At 49.5% G+C, this 18648-nt stretch overlaps 1 protein-coding gene across 1 annotated transcript; it reads left to right on the top strand.

The window, feature by feature from the left end:
- Window positions 1-10999: 10999 nt before the first annotated feature.
- LOC131559622 (olfactory receptor 14J1-like) lies at window positions 11000-11962 on the top strand. The gene has a single exon (XM_058808036.1). It carries the CDS (start codon window positions 11030-11032, stop codon window positions 11960-11962), a length of 933 nt encoding a protein of 310 aa, XP_058664019.1. The 5' UTR covers window positions 11000-11029.
- The last annotated feature ends 6686 nt before the right edge of the window (window positions 11963-18648 follow it).

Below are 18648 nucleotides of genomic sequence, written 5' to 3'. Positions count from 1 at the left end.
AGTGACTCCAGGACCAGCATGCTGTGAGGGACTACTGCTCCAAATGGACTGAGAAAACCCCAAAAACAACAAGCCACCTAAGAGTTGAGAGATTGGAGTGATGTCTGGACGTAAGGAGCAGAGTGCTGGACCTGCAGAGATGCGAAACACCTTCATAGTCCCTCACCCTGAGCTCGGTAGTCGTCCCCGGCACTGAGAGCCGGCCAAGAGAGCCGGCAGGAGTAACATGGGAAGGGGTCACCACGCCCTAAAGGCTCCCATGAGGACCGGGCCCCCAGCTCTGCCCCTAGTGGACAAAGCTCTGCATATCCTCCTCCTCCTCCTCCTCCTCGTCACGCTGGGAGACACGATGGGAGACTGCAGACCCGTCCAAGCTGCCCAATCCTGAGCTGATCACTTTTAATAAAGGCATTAAAAGGAGAAAAAGACTCCTTGCCCTGTTTATTTAATTTTATGCACAACAAGTAAAAAGCTCAGGCATATTCTGCAAGGTAAGCAGCCTATTGGTTATACTACAATATCAGCTTCTTCATTCCAAAGGAGTTACATTTGCTTTTTTCATGTCTCTAGTGTCTTAACTAGAGCACTTTGTTATGGTAACGCAGCCATGCTCAAGGACAGTGTCTTTGCAGGTGCAAGACTCAGACTAGCTGAGTTCGGTACTTTCCCAGCCTTTGGTTCGCTAACAAGCGAATGTCTACGTGACCTCTGTCATGTAGCCATTCCTCCACACTTCCCAAACCAGTTGGGGGAGAGGCCCTCTTTGGAGGTTTTCTCCCAGATTTGCCCTGACCAGGACAAATATTTGCACCCAATGTAGGGGAGAGAGAGAGTGGAAAAACCCTAGTCTGACTGCATTTTGGTTGCCTATACTCTGTATTAATGTAAAGCAGTTAATAGCCATGCTTTTGAATTCATAATGTCTCTTGCAGTGAAGGCTTGCATGCATTTCTGGTCCCTAGGGTTTTTTTGAGATCTTAATACCTCTATGGTCCCTCGGTTTATTTTCTTATCCAGAAATAGCTCTAGTATTGTCCCTAATATGTAGCTTTTACAGCAGAGGAGCAGTGATCAGAATAGCGATCCTGCTGGGCTTGGTGGTAATGATTTGTAAGAAGTTTATAAATGTGCTGGGGTCTGTTCCAGGTATAAATGGTTCATGGCTATGGTTATGCACCCAGTTTGTTAGAGGAGGAGCAGCAGGGGATCAGGCTTTTCAGCCTTTGCTTTCCTTCTTCTCCTATGAATCGGTTGCATCACTATTGAAGGATGTTCAGTTTCCCCTGAATGTTAAAGAAACCATCTTTCTGGTATTCAGTCTGGTAACCTTCCTCTATACAGTCTGCAGCTTCTCTAGAATGGCGGCTGAGATTTCTAGAAGGGCTGATGAGACCCCTGACCCAAGAATAGACCCAGGCATGGAAAATCCTGAGTGGTGTGCGAATGGGAGGATATGGGCTAAATCCTGAAGGAATTCTCTGACCCTGTAGTCTGGGACTTTCCCCATGAACAAATTCAGAACCCAGCTGAAGTGGGGAAGTACCTGAAGGAGAAGTACCATGATGACCCTAATGAGAAGAAGATCATTGCAGTGAGCTGGGCCTTGGCATATGCTTATCGCACACTGCTAGGTACTGTAGGGCAGCAGACAGAGGCAGGGAGATAAATAGCAGCCATCCCAGACTTGAGGCTGATCACTGGGATTTTGGAGATGAAGATACAGAGAGTCTGAGGCCAACTCTACTCCAACAGAGAAGGAAATTTTAGCAGCCTATGAAGGAGTCCAACCCACCTCAGAGGTGATTGGCACAGAAGCACAACTCCTCCTGGCACCCTGACTACCAGTGCTGGGGTGGATGTTCAAAGCAAAGGTTCCCTCTACCCACCATGCCACCAGTGCTACATTGAGCAAATGGATTGCTCTTATCATTCAGCGCACCCATATTGGAAAACTGAATCACTCTGGGATTCTGAAAATAATTACAAACTGGCTGGAAGGTGAAAACTTTGGTCTCACTGATGAAGAGGAACAAGAAGTAACACGTGCTGAAGAAGCTTCACCGTGCAACCATCTGCCAGCAGAAGAAACACACTACGCTCTTTTCACTGACAATTCCTGCTGCATTGTAGGGATGAAGCGGAAGTGGAAAGCAGCAGTATGGAGCCCCACAGGACAGGTAACAGAGCCTACTGAAGGAGAAGGTCGATCACGTCAACTTGCAGAGCTCAAAGCTGTTCAACTAGCCCTGGACATTGCTGAGAGAGAGAAGTGGCCAAAGCTCTACCTCTACACTGAATCATGGATGGTAGCCAATGCTCTTTGAGGATGGTGGGAGAGGTGGAAAGAGGCTAACTGGCAGCATAGAGGAAAACCAATCTGGGCTGCTGTCGGTTTCTCAGCTGTTTTAATGACCTGGAAAGGCCCGGGGATGGTCTTGGGCAGCCCGCGCTCCAAAGGACGAAAAGAGGCTTCAGGTTTTTTCTCGGTCTTCAGTGTTTATTAGTTGTTTATCTAAAAGATTTTCTCTCAGCCCGACAGAGGTCTGCACAGCAAGCCAGCCATGAGCACACTGAGAGCCCCCGGGGCGGTCACCTATCTTTATACTCAAAATTACGTATACAATATTTATCAATTTTCCCCAATACCTTTTACCCTTATTGACCAGTGCACTTTTAGTAATAACCAATCCCAAAGTGCCAACATCACCACAGAAGATGGAGGCTAAGAAGAAGAAGAAGAAGGACAGGACACGCCCCAATTCCTCCATCTTACTTCTTTAGACCCCCCTGTACCAAAATCCTAAACCCTGTGTTTTACACTTTAACTAACTTATCCCTTCACCATTCACCCAGTGGAATCCTCCCAGTCCTCATACAGGTGTCGTCTCCCGTGTAGGATCAAAGTCCAGCCACCAGACACTTCTGGCAACATTCCAGGATTCCCGAGCCCCCCAAGGGTGGTCTCGGCCTCTCTGCACCTCCATCCTGAGGTGCTGAGATCCCACATCTCCCCCTTCTGTTTGCACCAGGAAGATTTCTTTTACTATCCGATTCATAGTGTGTTTTAAACATGCAAATATGCATGGGACGACAAGTATGAGGAATAGGAGAATTATTAAAACATAGAACCCTATTCTTAAAATTCCTCTCCAAATGGGAGAGATGTCAAAGAACTCTACCATACATTTTGCTTTGGCTGATTAATAGGTAAATTATCCCCATTGCTTATTGCAATGAATGAAAGAATGATGCACATAAGCATCATAAAACTCATGGCTTCACTTCTGTGTGACATCATTGCTTTGCTTTTCATTCAGGACCTTAACAGAGAATCCCCCCAAAGTCCTTAGTTTCTTCTTATTTCTCTTCCGAGTCGTCTTGGCAATCTGAGTCTCGACCCCTGTCTGAGTACTCGCCTCTTTGTTTTTTCTTGGATCTTTGTTTCTGGGATCCACATTTTCATGTTCTCGCACTCCAAATGGTTTCACGTGTCGTGCCGACACCCACGTCTCGATCTGTGGAGATACAAGCGAAAGCCTTGCCCCCCACTAGGTGGCGCTGTCACCGGCCTCCCCAGCTCGGATGACAGCATGAGCTCTACCGCCCCTGTCCTGTCGACTGCCGTGTTCGTGATCTCATTTGAGACCGTGTCTGCTTGGCTTTTAATTCAGCTGGAAATGGAGCTTGAACACCAGAACGTCTCCCTTGAAGGGAAGGGACTGGAACTCCGAGGGTTGTACCAGAAGCATCAAGTCTGAAGAGAGTGTGGAGCCGCTGGGACATAGGATCCCGAGCACGGCCCCTCCTCGCCCGAGACGTCACTCTCTCCCCCTCGTTCCACCTCCGAATCTCCTCCCTCGGTCTGTCCCGACTCTGTCTCCTCTCCCTCTGACACTGTGTCCCTGGCTCCTCCCGCCGGTGTGTACAGCCCGCCCCCCGCCGGCACCCGGGCCCGCCCCGCAATTCGAGCCGACTTTGCTCCCGGGTTACTCTGCCGGCCGGCCGGAGCGGCCGCCACCCCCCGGCGCCGCGCTAACAAAAGCCGCGTCTGCACTCATGTCTCCCTTTTCTGTCTCTTCACCCGCGCTCCCCGCCAGCTCCGCCGCTGCCGCGCCGTGCCCCCCGCGAGGAAGCGCCTCCCCCCCCCGATCCCTTCTCTTCCCCCTGCACCCCCCCTCCGATCCTGACTCCCTTGTATTCTCCGGAGTTTTAGGACGCTTTAGGAGCTTCTTGGGGTTTCTGGGTTTTGGGACCGGGGGCTTTAATATTATTTCCTGCTCTCTTTTCTCGAGAGCCCTTTCCCCTGGCTTCTTGAGGCCAGAACTAATTAAAATTTTTTCTTTTTTTTTTTTCTCCTGGAGCTTTGCTCCCCACCCTCCTTCTGAGGGTGCCGGCAACTTTTCGTTGCTCTCCCAGTCTTTTCGACTGTGCCGAAATGCCTTTCTGGCATTACTCTTGCCGGCGAGAGCAGCTTTAATGCTGTCTCGTCCTTTTTTTTTTTTTTTTTTTTTTGTTAAGAAATATAAGTGTCTATTAATTTCCTGCCAAAACCCCACTTCAAATAGCAGGCATGTTTCGGCCAGTGGGTAATTAAGCCTTGCCCACAACAACAGCTGTTTTAATTCTTTTCTTGGGATCCCTTCTGTATATGCTTGAGCCACGCCTTGTAAGGCGGACAAAATTTCCCGTTGTTTTTTGGGAGAGTGTGCAATTATGTTCTTATTTTTTGACCTTCTCACCGAATCTGTCGTCAGAGCTGTCCGAAGGCTCCCGTCTCTGTCCAGCAGGTCACAGGAGAAGGATCCAGAGGCGCCTTCCGGTTCCGATCCGGGCTGCTCTGCTACGAACTTGTCTTCGGCAGAAGCTGAGAGATGGAATTCTCAGTGACTGCTGTTTTTTTGCAGACTCTTCTGGCTGTTTTTTTTTTTTCTTTTTTTTTTTTTTTTTTCTTTTCTTCTTTCTTCTTTTCCTTTTTTTTTTCTCTCAGGCTTCTCTCCTCAGGAGCTGCTCTCTCGGCTCTTCAGCTCTTCAGCTCTTCAGGGCTGATCCCCCCCCGAAAGGGTTGGTGGGGGGTGCCCACGCAGCGAACGCCACTTGTAAATTTTTCGGCGTTCTTCTTTTCTCTTTGCTGGGCTGATTTATTACCGGAGATAGTTAGCTCAGGGAATGCCATTTTTGCTCTGTTTCTCGGCTGTTTAGGCTGTTTAGGTTTTCTGCTGTTTTAGGTGTGCTGGAATTCTCAGGGATGGCCTTGGAGAGCCGACGCTTCAAAGGACGAGGAGAGACTTCTGATCTTGTCTCGGTCTTGGTGTTTATTAATTGTTTATCTAAAAGATTTTCTTTCAGCCCGACAGAGGTCTGCACAGCAAGTCAGCCATGGGCACACTGCCCAAGCCCCCGGGCGGTCACTTATCTTTATACCCTAAGTTACATGTACAATATTTATCATTTTACTCCAATACCTTCTACTCTTATTAACCGGTGCACTTTTAGTAATGACCAATCCCAAAGTGCCACCACCACCACAGAAGATGGAGGCCAAGAAGAAGAAGAAGAAGGACAGGACACGCCCCAATTCCTCCATCTTACTTCTTTAGACCCCCCTGTACCAAAATCCTAAACCCTGTGTTTTACACTTTAACTAACTTATCCCTTCACCATTCACCCAGTGGAATCCTCCCAGTCCTCATACAGGTCTCATCTCCTGTGTAGGATCAAAATCCTGCCACCAGACACTTCTGGCAACATTCCAGGATTCCCGAGCCCCCCAAGGGTGGTCTCGGCCTCTCTGCACCTCCATCCTGAGGTGCTGAGATCCCACAAATACCATTGGAAAAATTTGGGAAGAGAGGGTGCTATTAAATTCAAAGAGAAAGGGAGTGATTAAAAAAAAATACTTTTAGAAGATTTAGAAACCTTACAATTACCAGAGGAAGTAGTGATGGTATTTGTTGAAGGACATAAGAAAAGGGTGACTTGGGAGGAGTGAGGGAAGAATTTAGTCAATTTAGAAGCTTAAAATGCAACTGAATCAGCAACAGAAAAACTAATAATAATAGGTTTTAATAGTTAATAGTTAATAATAATAGTTAATAGTATTAACACCCATGAGATAAATGGAAAAAGTTCCTGTATTCAGTGGGAGAGATGAGGAAGAACTCCTTAAAATAGGAGCCAAGAAAGATAACAAAGAGAAGTGGAAATTAGCAGATGGGAGGAAAATGTTGAAAAAACGCCTTGCCAAGAAAATGCTAGAAGGCATACATGGAACAACACAATGAGGTACACAAGTATTAAGTGATCAATTTCTAAGGGATTGGGCCTGCATAGGAATTTTCAGAATACCTAAGCAAGTAACTGAACAGTGTGTGATATGTCAACAACTTAATAAGAAAATAATGAAAAAACACCCAGAGAAGGTTGAGAACTAGCCTTACAGTCCTTTCAAAACATCCAAGTAGACTTTACCAAGCTTCCCCAGGTACAACAGTGGAAGTTTTTGCTAGTGATAGTAGATCATGTGACCTCATTGAATAGAGGTGGTACCCACTGTTAAAGCCAATGCCAGTGTTGTGATTAAAACCCTTCTATAATCAATCATTCCATGATATGGGATGGCAAACCAGATTGATTCAGACCGGGGAACTCATTTCACATTGAAGATATTGCAGAAAATTTTTCAGGCCTTGGGAGTAAAATAGGAATTACACACTCCATGGCATCCACAAAGTTCTGGTTGGATTGAGAGAATGAATCAAACTCTTAAAAGAGCTCTAGTTAAGCTCATGATTGAAAGCCAAATGTCATGGATAAAATGTCTCTCTTTGGTCTTATTAAGAATTAGAACCCAACCCCAGTCAGATCTGGGAGTGTCACCCTATGAAATGATGTTTGGGTTACCCTTCCTGACCTCACCCCAGAAGGTTGCCACCTATGAGGAAGGGGAAATCAATGCCAAGAAATAAGTTATGTCTATAGCACAAACCTTAGAAGATCTAAGACATAAAGGGGCAATTTCTCAAACTACCACTCTGGATTTCAGAATCCATAATATTAATCCTGTGAACTGTGTGTTTAAGTCATGGAGAGATCAGCCTATAACTCCTAAGTGGGAAGGTCCCTTTCAGGTACTGCTCACCACAGAATCGGCCGTGTGAACTACAGAGCAGGGATGGACTCATGGCAACAGAGTCCAAGGCCCAGTAGAAGAACCCAAAGAGTGGACTATAACATCCGGGTCAGGTGAAACAAGATTGACTCTCAAGCAGAGACTGAAAGACAACCAGAAAGACACAAAGGTGCCCAAAAAGTAGAGTCAAGCTTCCACCAACAAGCTTGAGAACTGTCTTTCTGTTTTCATGGGTGAGAATTACCAGCATCTGTTGAGGGGAAGTACACAAAGGACTGTAAAAGGTAATGGGACAGCTTCTTTAAGAAAATAAGACAAAGGAATGAGGGCAAGACTGAGTTGGCCCCTTTGTTTGCTACCAAGAAGGCTCCATAGCCCTGCTGTTGGTAGAAACCCCATAGGCATGGTAAGGTAGGGACAAAAGGCCATACCAGACCTCTATCATTCCTCAGCTGTCTTTTAATTCAACAGGGACTGGAAGGCAGGACCGAGTTGGCCTCTTTACTCACCCCTAAGATACACTAACTATGGGTAGCAACCACAAAGTCACAGTAGACGGGAGTCAAAGCCATACTGGACCTCTGTGATTCCCTTTTGTCCATTCCAAATAAGTGTGTCTAAGGAAGACCTGAGATTTTTTTTCTCCTGTCCCACTGTCTTTGCCCACATCAACAGCTGCTGGTATGACTCATTCAAGAGAGAGAGAAAGTTTTTACCTAATTGTTCAAGCAAAATGACTTATAGAAAAAGAAAAGGGGGGCTTGTTATAGATGAGTAATTCTATGGTTGACTATCACAATTAAGAGGTGAAGATTAAATATATGTTAAGAGAAGTGTTGCAGATGTATAGTTATCCTTCCCCTCCCCTTGCATTGTTATCACAGGATGGCCTCAGTAGTTGGGGCATTTGGGAGGGTCGGCTTGTTACTATGGCAGCACCTGACCTCCAATCAAGGTGTAAGACGGTGATCTCCACCACTGGACAGTAAAGAAGGAGTCGATTGACAAGACTTTGGGAGAGGCTAGAGGTGTAATAGACAGAGCATCCATTTTGTGGAAAAGAACATGGCGACCAAATTCTTTGCTCCTGGTGCTGTATTAATTTCTTTATTCAGTCTTCTGTTGTATTTTGATAAGCCCTTATTGAACCATTTAAACTTTTGGAAGTGAAAATTGTTTCTCACATGGAGTTGGGGAATGTGAAGCAAGAATGTCCACTCTGGGTCAGCTCTCAAGGTACAACTTCACTGACCTGGCCAGACCTCCTTAGGAGTAGCCCTACATCAATGTCAATCACAGAATGCTGTAATCACCTCTTGTATAACATGAACAGCAATAAAAGACACCCTTTAAGCTAGGAATACATGTTTCTTAGAAGCTCTTTGAAATGTTTCTCCATAACTGTAAAAGGAAAACTTCCTAATGAACTGCTCCAAACCAGAGGGAAATCAAGGCAGAGCCATGGTTTGTCAGGACTTGCCTGATCCTACTGAGCCCTGTGGTGCATTTGAAGCTGAGAACTTGAACCTCAGGGCCTGTCAAAGTCAGAAGAAAACCCTGAAATGTCTCGAGGCATGAATGGGTCCCACTGAGGTCCATCCCCAGCACAGGCTCCTCATGGACCCCTTGGAAGAGAGAACTGGAGGCCAGGATGTCACAAAAATCTCTCAGAGACTCAGTGTGGAAAGCAAAACCCAAAGCACCTTAAAAAACCTTGAGTATCTCGAAGTATTAATGAGCCCCACTGAGTGTCAATGCAAAGCCCTCAAAGGACTCATTAAAGCAGATAACTGGGGCCATGATTGCACAAACCTCTCCCAGAGTCTGTATCCAAAGGGAAACACCAAGTACCTTAAAATAACTGGAGTACCCTGAAGCATTAATGAGCCCCACTGAGTGTTGTTACTGACAAAGCCTCTCCAGGGACTAATTACAGCAGATAATTGGAGGCCATGATTGCAGAAAGCTCTCAGAGACTCCAAGGCAAAAGCCAAACCCAAAGTCCTTTGAAAAACCTGCAGCCCCTGCAGGGAGCATTCAGGAGCCCCCAGGGCCATTCCTGAGCAAGGCTCCCCAGGGACTCCTTCCAGCAGATCCTTGAGGCCACTGGGAGGTGGGCTAGGGGGGTAAGCTGAGGGCAGTACAAGGGGCTGACAGTGCCTAGCCTGGCTGGGGCTGTGCCAGGAGGCCTCAGTGCCTCAGGACAAGGTGTCTCCTCCCAGCCCTTGGTGGCACAGACCCTGCTGCTGTGGCCCAGGGCACCAAGACTTGGCTTCTCTTTGTCCCTACCTGTCATCACTGCCTGCAGTTCTCTGCTCTGCCTGGGGCCTGGGGACACTTTCTCAGTCGTGTCCTTCAGTGCGACCCATTAAAAGTCCAAGAAACTTTGGAGTTGGATACTTCCTTGGAGTTCTGGAGAGGTTTTTTCAGCTCCCTCTCAGGGACTGATGTTCAGAGCCTGAGCACAAAGCCCCAGAGGCTCATTAAAGTCCTTCTGCTGTGTCTGTGCTGATGAGCTGGGCTGGGCTCCTGGCACAGAGGCAGCTCCTGGTAACCAAGAAGATCTTCAAAAGCACATTTCTCTTGATGAGCAGCTCTTCTGCCAGCCCAGCAGGGCTTGGGTACTGTCTGCAGCCACCCTGGGCACAGCACAGAGGCACAGAGAGCTTCAATCAGTCAGGGCTGGGAAGGTGCCGAGAAGTGCCTGGGACACAATCACTGCCAGCATTTGGCACAGGAACCTCTGGCTACCAGACAATGCAGCTGCAGCTCCTGGAGCCATCTCCTAAAGCTGCAACATCCCAATGCCTACAGACCCTGTGAGTACATTCTCTGATTGTCTCTTGTGCAGAGCAGCCAGGGGTGCCCAGGACTGTCCTGCAGAGCAGGGTCCTGCAGCCCAGGGCGCTGTGCTGGGGCAGGGACTCTGCTGCCTGCCAGGGACAGCTCTCAGCCAGCCCTGGCAGCTGCTCCCAGCACTGGGGGACAAGATCTGGGTGGGAGGAGACAGCTGGTAAAGCTTCAAAGTGTTCTCCTTGGGGGGAGGATGCTGCATTGTTTAGGACTGCTCCTAGCATGGCATTTAACTGCAGAACATTTCTGAGTTGACTAAACAGGGAGCACAGCAAGGCAGGGGCTGCATAACAGCAGAAATCTTGCTTTTTTTTTTTATTTATTGCTGTGGGTTGCCTGGATGGGAAATGACCCATAGGTATTCATCTCTCACTTCAGGCTGGAAAAACAGAAACATTTTTTCTCAGATCTTACCAAACCAGGCATTGAGAGAAATCAGCACAGGGACCCTTACAGGTAGGATCAGTGTTGCTGTTCCAGCTTCCTCAGGGTTGCTCTGACATTGCCATCAGAGCCTGCAGAGCCAGAGCTGTACCTGGGCAGTGCCAGAGCTGGGAGGGGTCTGCAGGGCCAAAGCTTAACCCCCAGGTCTCGGCTGGGCTCTGGCAGCACTGCAGGGCCCAGCCCTGGGCACAGGGAAGCAGCTGCTGGCAGGGACAGCTCCAGGCAGCAGAGCCCTGGGCAGGCAGTGGGGGGAAAGTGCCCCGAAGCTGTGCTGGGATATTTAAAGTCCTCTCCAACCCAACTATTCCATGATTACTTTTCTTACAGATCCCCAAGCCAATATAGAACAACTTTGCCTAAGGGAACTCAGTCTGTTCTACCAAAGGTCTGCAGAAATGCTGAGTGTTTGATATCCAAGAGTACCAGGAGAGACATGGGGAAAGCTTAAAAACAAAACCACAGAACTGTTAAATAAAGAAGTTTTCTGTGTGTTTTCCAGGGAAGGGTATATGGGAAATGGCTTTAATTTTGGTTACAGGTATCTCCTCTAAATCTTCACTGTCCTATTCTCCATGAACAGGTCCCCATGCCCAGCCCCAGCAAATGTCCAACAGCAGCTCCATCAGCCACTTCCTCCTGCTGGCATTGGCAGACACGTGGCAGCTGCAGCTCCTGCACTTCTGCCTCTTGCTGGGCATCTCCCTGGCTGCCCTCCTGGGCAACGGCCTCATCATCAGCGCTGTAGCCTGCGGCCACAACCTGCACACACCCATGTTCTTCTTCCTGCTCAACCTGGCCCTCAGCGACCTGGGCTCCATCTGCACCACTGTCCCCAAAGCCATGCACAATTCCCTCTGGGACACCAGGAACATCTCCTACAAAGGATGTGCTACACAGCTCTTTTCCTTTCTGTTCTTCATCTCAGCAGAGTATTTCCTCCTGACCGTCATGAGCTACGACCGCTACGTGTCCATCTGCAAACCCCTGCACTACGGGACCCTCCTGGGCAGCAGAGCTTGTGCCCACATGGCAGCAGCTGCCTGGGCCAGTGCCTTCCTCTATTCACTGCTGCACACAGCCAATACATTTTCCCTGCCCCTGTGCAATGGTAATGCCCTGGATCAGTTCTTCTGTGAAATCCCACAGATCCTCAAGCTCTCCTGCTCTAAATCCTATCTCAGGGAACTAGGGCTTCTTGTCGTTACTGCCAGTTTATCATCATGTTGTTTTGTGTTCATTGTTTTCTCCTATGTGCAGATCTTCAGGGCCGTGCTGAGGATCCCCTCTGAGCAGGGACGGCACAAAGCCTTTTCCACCTGCCTCCCTCACCTGGCTGTGCTCTCCTTGTTCATCAGCACGGCCATGTTTGCTCACTTGAGGCCACCCTCCATCTCCTCCCCATCCCTGGATCTGGCCCTGTCAGTTCTGTACTCGGTGGTGACTCCAGCCCTGAACCCCCTCATCTACAGCCTGAGGAACCAGGAGCTCAAGGCTGCATTGTGGAGACTGATGGCTGGATGGTTTCAGGAACATTAAACTGCTGAAAAATTGCTGCAAATCACTTGCAATAAAAGTCATCTTTCACACGTCTTGTTAGTTTGGAGTTGGGATTTTTTTCCCCCTTGTTTAATTTTTCATACTATCTACAAAGAAATGTCATTGTTTCTGCCATTTCTCATTGTGTTTCTCTCCACAATCCCTGTGGCCATAGACTGTGTCAATGAGGGGCTGTCCTCCTGAAGGCTTTAAATGAACTAAGGGGCATCCAAGCAAAGTCATCTGCAGAGATGCCCTTTTGTTGCCTTCTCGGGAGCTGCAGCAGCAATGTCTGTGTGCAGAGCTGGGGGCAGATCAGTGCTGGCCCAGCAGCTGTGCCCAGCAGCAGCACTTGGTGTTGCCATGTTGCTGCTGTGGCCCTGCCCCGCTGCCCTGGTGGCCCTGGTGTTGCTGCAGGGCCTGAGTGCTCTCGGGGCCAGGCACAGCCCTGGGGGTGGCAGTGCCGGGGCTGCAGCAGGGACAGCCCATGGGCACTGCTGGGGCAGCGCGGACGCCTCAGCCCAGGGCCTGGGGGCTCCAGGCTCCTTGCCCAGGCTCTCTCAAGAACACACCCAGGCCAATGCTCAGCACAGAAAACCCCCATTAACAGCCCCAGGCTGGCTGTGGGCAGGCTGGGGGCGAACAGCATGGCTGGGGCTCTGCAAGGGCCCTGGGGCAGAAGGGAAGGAGCAGCAGAGCAGGGGCTGATCCATCCCCAGTGCGCTGGACAGCCCAAGGCAGCGTCCCAGAGCGTCCTCATGGAGCTGCCAACAACATCCCCCCTCTGCTGCCCTGGCCTCTCCCCCAGCTCACACAGGTGCCCCATCCTTGCAGGCACAGACACGGCAGCACTGGCTCAGCAGCCCCTGTTTGCATTGCACACAGCAGGGGGAGCACCCCCATGCTGTCGCTGTGGGGACATGAACCTGAGGGAGCAGAAATGCCATCAGTCCCTGGGGCCAGCAAGGGCTGGGGGACACCAGGGAAACCACTCAGCTTTGTCCTGGCCTCTGCAGTCAGCCAGAAAGTTTGTTCCCATCAGCTGGGAGTTTCCTGTGCCACTGCAGACACTGTTGCTCAGAGCCAGGGCTGCCTGGCAGCCACCCCCAAACTCCCCAGAGCAATTCCTTTGCTTCACATTTGTTTCTTTTACTCTTCCCTCGTCCAAATTTCTTCCTATTGCCCAGCCCTGTTCCCTCCTTCTGAAGAGGAGGCCCAGGGCTCCTCCTGCAGAGTATTCCCAAATCAGCAAGGTTTGAAAAGAGCTTGGAGATCATCAAGTCCAACCTGTGCCCTGACACTGTCTTGTCTCCCCTGAGCTTCCTCTTCTCCAGGATAAACAATGCCAGCTTCCCTCAGCCTCTCCTCACAGGACTTGTGTCCCAGACCCCTCCGCAGCCTTGCTGCCCTTCTCTGGACATGCTCCAGCCCCTCCATGTCCTTTCTAAATTGGGGGCCCAGAACTGCAAACAGAACTCGCGGTGCTGCCCAAGCAGTGCCAAGCACAGGGGAAGAATCCCTGCCCTGCTCCTGCTGGCCACACCATTCCTGATCCAGGCCAGGAGCCATTGGCCTTCTTGCCCACCTGGGCACACTGCTGCCTCATGTCCAGCCTGCTGTCCATCAGTCCCTGCAGGTCCCTTTCTGCCTGGCCACTCTCCAGCCACTCTGTCCCAAGCCTGTAGCACTGCAGAGTTTGTTGTGGCCAAAGTGCAGGACCCAGCACTTGGACTTGTTAAACCTCACCTTGTTGGATTTGGGCCCTGGATCCAGCCTGTCCAGGTCCCTCTGCAGAGCCCTCCTACCCTCCAGCAGATCCACACTCACACCCAGCTTGGATCATCTGCAAATTTGCTGATGCTGGACTCAATCCATCAATGCAGATACTGAAATCCACGTTGGCTGCCTTTGATCCCTAGTCCATCCTGTGGGTGCCTTGTGATGGCACTCAAGGTGATCTGTTCCATAACCTTGCCAGGCATCCAGGTCAGGCTGACAGGCTTGGACTTCCAGCCCTTCTTGGGGATGGGCTCACATTGGCACCTCCAGTCCTCTGGGACCTCCCTGCTTAGCCAGCACTGATGGTAAATGATGCTCCCTCATCCACCAGCTCCCTCATCCCCCTAGGATGGATCCCATCGTATCCCATTCACCTGTAAGAATTTGAGTAGCTCAGGAGGTCACCAACTGCTTCCTCCTGGATTCCAGGGGGCTCTTCTTCTCTCTGTGCCCATCTACCAGCTCAGGAGAACACTTGTTCTGAGGGCAACCTGTACTAATATTGAAAATTGAAATAAACAAGGTGGTAAGCAGTTCAGCCTTTTCCTTATCTTCAGTTACCATATTCCCCACTGCATCCAATAAAGGTAGCATGTCTTTTTTTCTGGTGTTTTGCAAATAATATATTTATAGAAACATTTCCCATTATTTTTCACAGTAGTGACCAGATTAGGCTCTACTTGAGCTTTCACCTCATTTGTTTCCTTTCTGCACGACCTAACAACAGCCTTAAACATTTTCTGAGTTGCCTGTTTCTCATTCCAAAATGATGCATCCTCTTTTTCCCCCGAGTTCCCACAAAAGCTCCATGGACAGCCAGCACAGTCATTTTTCTCATCTCTTGCCACACCAGGACAGGCTGCTCCTTCCCCCTTAAGATTACTTTCTTGAAATTTGTCCATCCTTCCTGGATCCCTTTGTTTTTAAGGACTGTTTCCCTTAAAAAAAAATCAGTACCTGATTTGGTGCTCCCTAAATCTGCATCCTAAATAAGCCAAAGTCTGCCCTTCCTAATTCCAGTGTAGAAGTTTTGTTGCTGCCCCTCCTTCTTTCACAGAACATTGAAAACTTGATTGTTTCATGGTCACTGTGCCCCAGGCAGCCTCTGAGCCCCACATCTCCCACCAGCCCTTCTCTGTTTGTGAACAGCAGGAGACTGAGCCTTCCTTGGGAGTGGGCGTGTTACCAAAAATTCGGTAAAACAAAAAACTCCTTAACCCCAACCTAGCCTTAAGAAGCAGCATTATTTATTCAGCTGGATGCACGGGGGATAGCTCCTCCCACAGCTGTGCATGCTGAGAACAGGAAAGTTTCTGTTTATATTCTGTATTTTGCACACATATTCATTGATTGTCCTGGATTAAACACACATATGATAATCATTTCCCCACAATCATTAATGTTTCCCCTCCTCTGTAACCAGGTGTTCTTTTGTCCTGGGCTCTCTCTCGTGGTCCCTGGTGCTCGTGGACCCCAATGTTCCAGTGGGCCTGGCTGAGCTGGCAGGACACTGAGGCTTCTGAACTTCCAGCTCCCTTCTCACACAATGGGAGCCTGGGCCTGGGGCCTTTGGAGAACAAGCTCCAGGTGTGAGCTCACCTGGTGGAGACAATTTATCATCTGCTAACATGAAGACACAGAGTGGGTTATGACATCACAGAGTGGGTTATGTGAGATCACTTAACAGCTATGACATCATAGACTGTCTCTGTGACATCACAGAGCCAGCTGTGACATCACAGGGCAGAGGTCTAACATCATAGAACAGACTATGACATCACAGAGTTGGCTGTGACATCAGAGACCAGTTGTGTGACATTAGAGAGCAGACTATGACATCACAGAGCAGGCTGTGACATCCCAGAGGGGCTGTGTGACATCCCAGCAGGGCTGTGTCAGGTCACTGGGTTGGTCACTCTGCCCCAGCTCCCCCTCACAGTTTCTCCCTACAAGTCCAATGCTGTCCATGCACCGCAGGGTCCCTGCCCCCGGGATCCCCCCGGCCCACCTGGAGCCACAGCCTCCATCAAAGGATGTTCCACAGGATCCACCCCAGAGCCTGACATGGGGACAAGGGGCTGGGCTGTGTGACCAGGACAGCAGGGACATGAATTATCCAGGTCACTGTGGCCTGGTTTGGGTTGCTAAGGGCAGGAAAGATGTCTGGCAGCTGGAGTAGGGTCTGGGAAGGGCCTCCAAGGTGGGGCTGGAGCCCTTGGGCTGTGAGCAGAGGCTGAGGGAGCTGGGCTGGTCCAGCCTGGAGCAGGGAAGGCTGAGGGGCTCCTCATCCCAGCCTGGCAGTGCCAGCAAAGAGCTGATGGAAAACACAAAGCCAGGCTCTTCACAGGGGGGCCTGGTGGGAGACAAAAGCCAATGGGCGGAAGGGGAAAGAGGGGAGATCAGCCAGGACAGGAGGAAATGAAATGAGTCAGGCTGGTTTCAGCATTTCCTCAATCCCAAAAGCAGCCTGACCTCCCTTCTCCATCCACCACTGAAAGCTTTGCAAATCAGGAATTGTTTGAGCTGTTTTGCCCGCACTCCAGGATGAGCATCCTGATGCAAGAACTTAATTGTGTTTATATCTATCACAGAACCACGTTTCTATAAAATTAATTTTAGTATGGAAATCACTCGTGGATGGTGGACTCAGATGCTGCTGGGATGTTGCACACAGCTCAGGGAAGAGTTTTTAATTGTGTAATTGTTATTAAATTGTGTGATTGTTGGAAAATTTTATCCTGTTCAACTGTGGTCTGTTGGCCATGGAGAGATGCTTTCTGTCCCTCTGAATCTCACCTGTTCCTGGTCCCTCAAAGGACACAAACCTGATAAGTTGTGATTCCCACTGCAGTGGCTGCACTTGGACCTCCCTCCATAGCCAGAACAGAGCTCCCTTGTCCCAGAAAGTGCCTAGCAATGCAGGGATGAAGGAAACTGGACAGGCTGTGGGGATCAGAGGTAGGGCAGAGCCAGGGAGAAGAATGACTTTTGCATTTGATGGAGCTGTCCCTTCCTTTGGCTTTTTTGGCTGACAAGAAATGAACATCCCTCTGTGTCTTGGGCAGCTCCTTCTCCAAGGAAAGCAGGTGGGAGTTGGAGCCAAGGAGCTGAAAGCTGCAGGTGTAGCCTGGGCTAGAGGGAGCTCAGATTTGCACAAGGCTGCTCTGAGTGCCAGGGCTTGGATGGGGGAAATGGTGGGGTGAGGGTAGGGACAGAGTCTGATTGATTGTCAGCCATGAAGGGTCTTGATTTTCATATCTTTTCAGACTGCATGAGGAGGTACTTGGATGCAATATCAATTGGAGACTGCACATATCAACGTATTAATGGGGAAAAGAACCTAAACAGGACGTAAAAAATATTTTCTCACTGTCTTTTTAAATAGAATATATTCAGTTTGAATACACAACTGAAATCTGTCTAATTAACCACAAAAGATTTGAAAATCAAAATCAAATTATTCCCAGAGGCTTGGCTTGTTAAGGTGTTCTGAATGTCAATGAGTCCTGGGACACTGAATTCCTGCACTGAAGAGCTGAAGGCTGAACATGCCTCTGGAGCAGGAAAATTCAGCAGCAGCCTCCAAGGTGCTGAGGATGTCAGCAGTCCCCACTGAGGCCATCCCTGCCCAGAGACCGTGGGGGAATGGGCAGACAAGGAGAGCGTCCCTGGGACTGGGGCAGCACAACTCAGAGGCAGCAGCGGCTCCAGCTGGGAAATGGAGTGTGGAATGTGGCTGGGAAAGCCCTGCCTGGGCTGGGCCAAGCAGGACAAACAAGCCCTGACTGCCATTCCCCAAACAACTCTCTCAAGGAGACATTTGAAAGAGATTACAATTGTTTGTGTCCTCTGAGTTGGATTCACTGGAGAAATTCTGACAAGAAATCCTCAGGAGCTCAAAAGTACTAAACAGCCTTTACTATTAATATTAGAAAATTTTGGAAACTTGGCAAATGGTTTTTAATATGACATTCAATGAAAAAACAAAAACACTTATCAAAGCTTTAAATTGGACCATTCACCTTCACAAACTCTAAGCCTGTGCAGTTTTAAGTTATTCAAGACTTGCAAGAGAACAGAAATATAATAAATAGACACACAGAGAGAAAAACAAAAAACATATACAGAAGCATACACACAGCTACCAACTCCTGGATTCTAGCAGAGTTTAGATGGAAATTCCAAGAGGAGGTAGGGTCAAGATATGTGCTGGCCTTGTGATCAGCCTTAAATACCCCTTGGTCTTCCTGGGCCCTTCCTCCAGGTAGGACTTGGGCTCATTTGGTCCCTCAGGACTGGGCTGGGGGCTCCAGAGGTGGCTGTGGAGCATTGCCCGTGCTGTGCCAGGGACTGGCAGACACTGCTGGGTTGCGATAGAGGCTCTGGGGGGATTGGTGTTCCAGGGCAGGGCAGAGCTGGGGTTCCAGGGCAGGGCCAGGCTGGACCTGCCCCTTCCTCCCCCACACATGAAATGATTCAAGCCAACAATCTCCTCCAGTCTTTCACAATACGGAATGTTTGGGGTGGAGCTCCCAATTCTGGCCATGGGCACCTGGAGGAGAAGGAAAACACAGAGCCCCAGTGTTTCAGTAGCAGATGAGAAGAGACCCTCCACATGCCAACGTCAGCTGGACCAGTCAGGTGGTCCCCAGGATGCCGAACAAGCCACACCTCTGCTGTGTTCTCCTGGTTCCATGAGGTCCTGCAGTGCCACAATGGTCCTTTGGCTCCATGGGGTCTCACAGTGTAACAATCGTCCCTTGGTTCCATGGGCCCTGTGCTGCTGCCTTCCCCCCTCCCCTTCTCAGGCCGCCCTGCCAGCTGAGAAATGCTCCTTGGGCCTCGGCCTTGGCCAACAGCCCCTGGGCTCAGCTCCTCTGCAGCTCATCACAAACACTGTCTGCTCC

Source organism: Ammospiza caudacuta, chromosome 7, assembly GCF_027887145.1.
Source record: "Ammospiza caudacuta isolate bAmmCau1 chromosome 7, bAmmCau1.pri, whole genome shotgun sequence".
Lineage (NCBI taxonomy): Eukaryota > Metazoa > Chordata > Aves > Passeriformes > Passerellidae > Ammospiza > Ammospiza caudacuta.
Note: the sequence above shows the minus strand (reverse complement) of the source record. Positions and strands in the feature narration are given on the sequence as shown.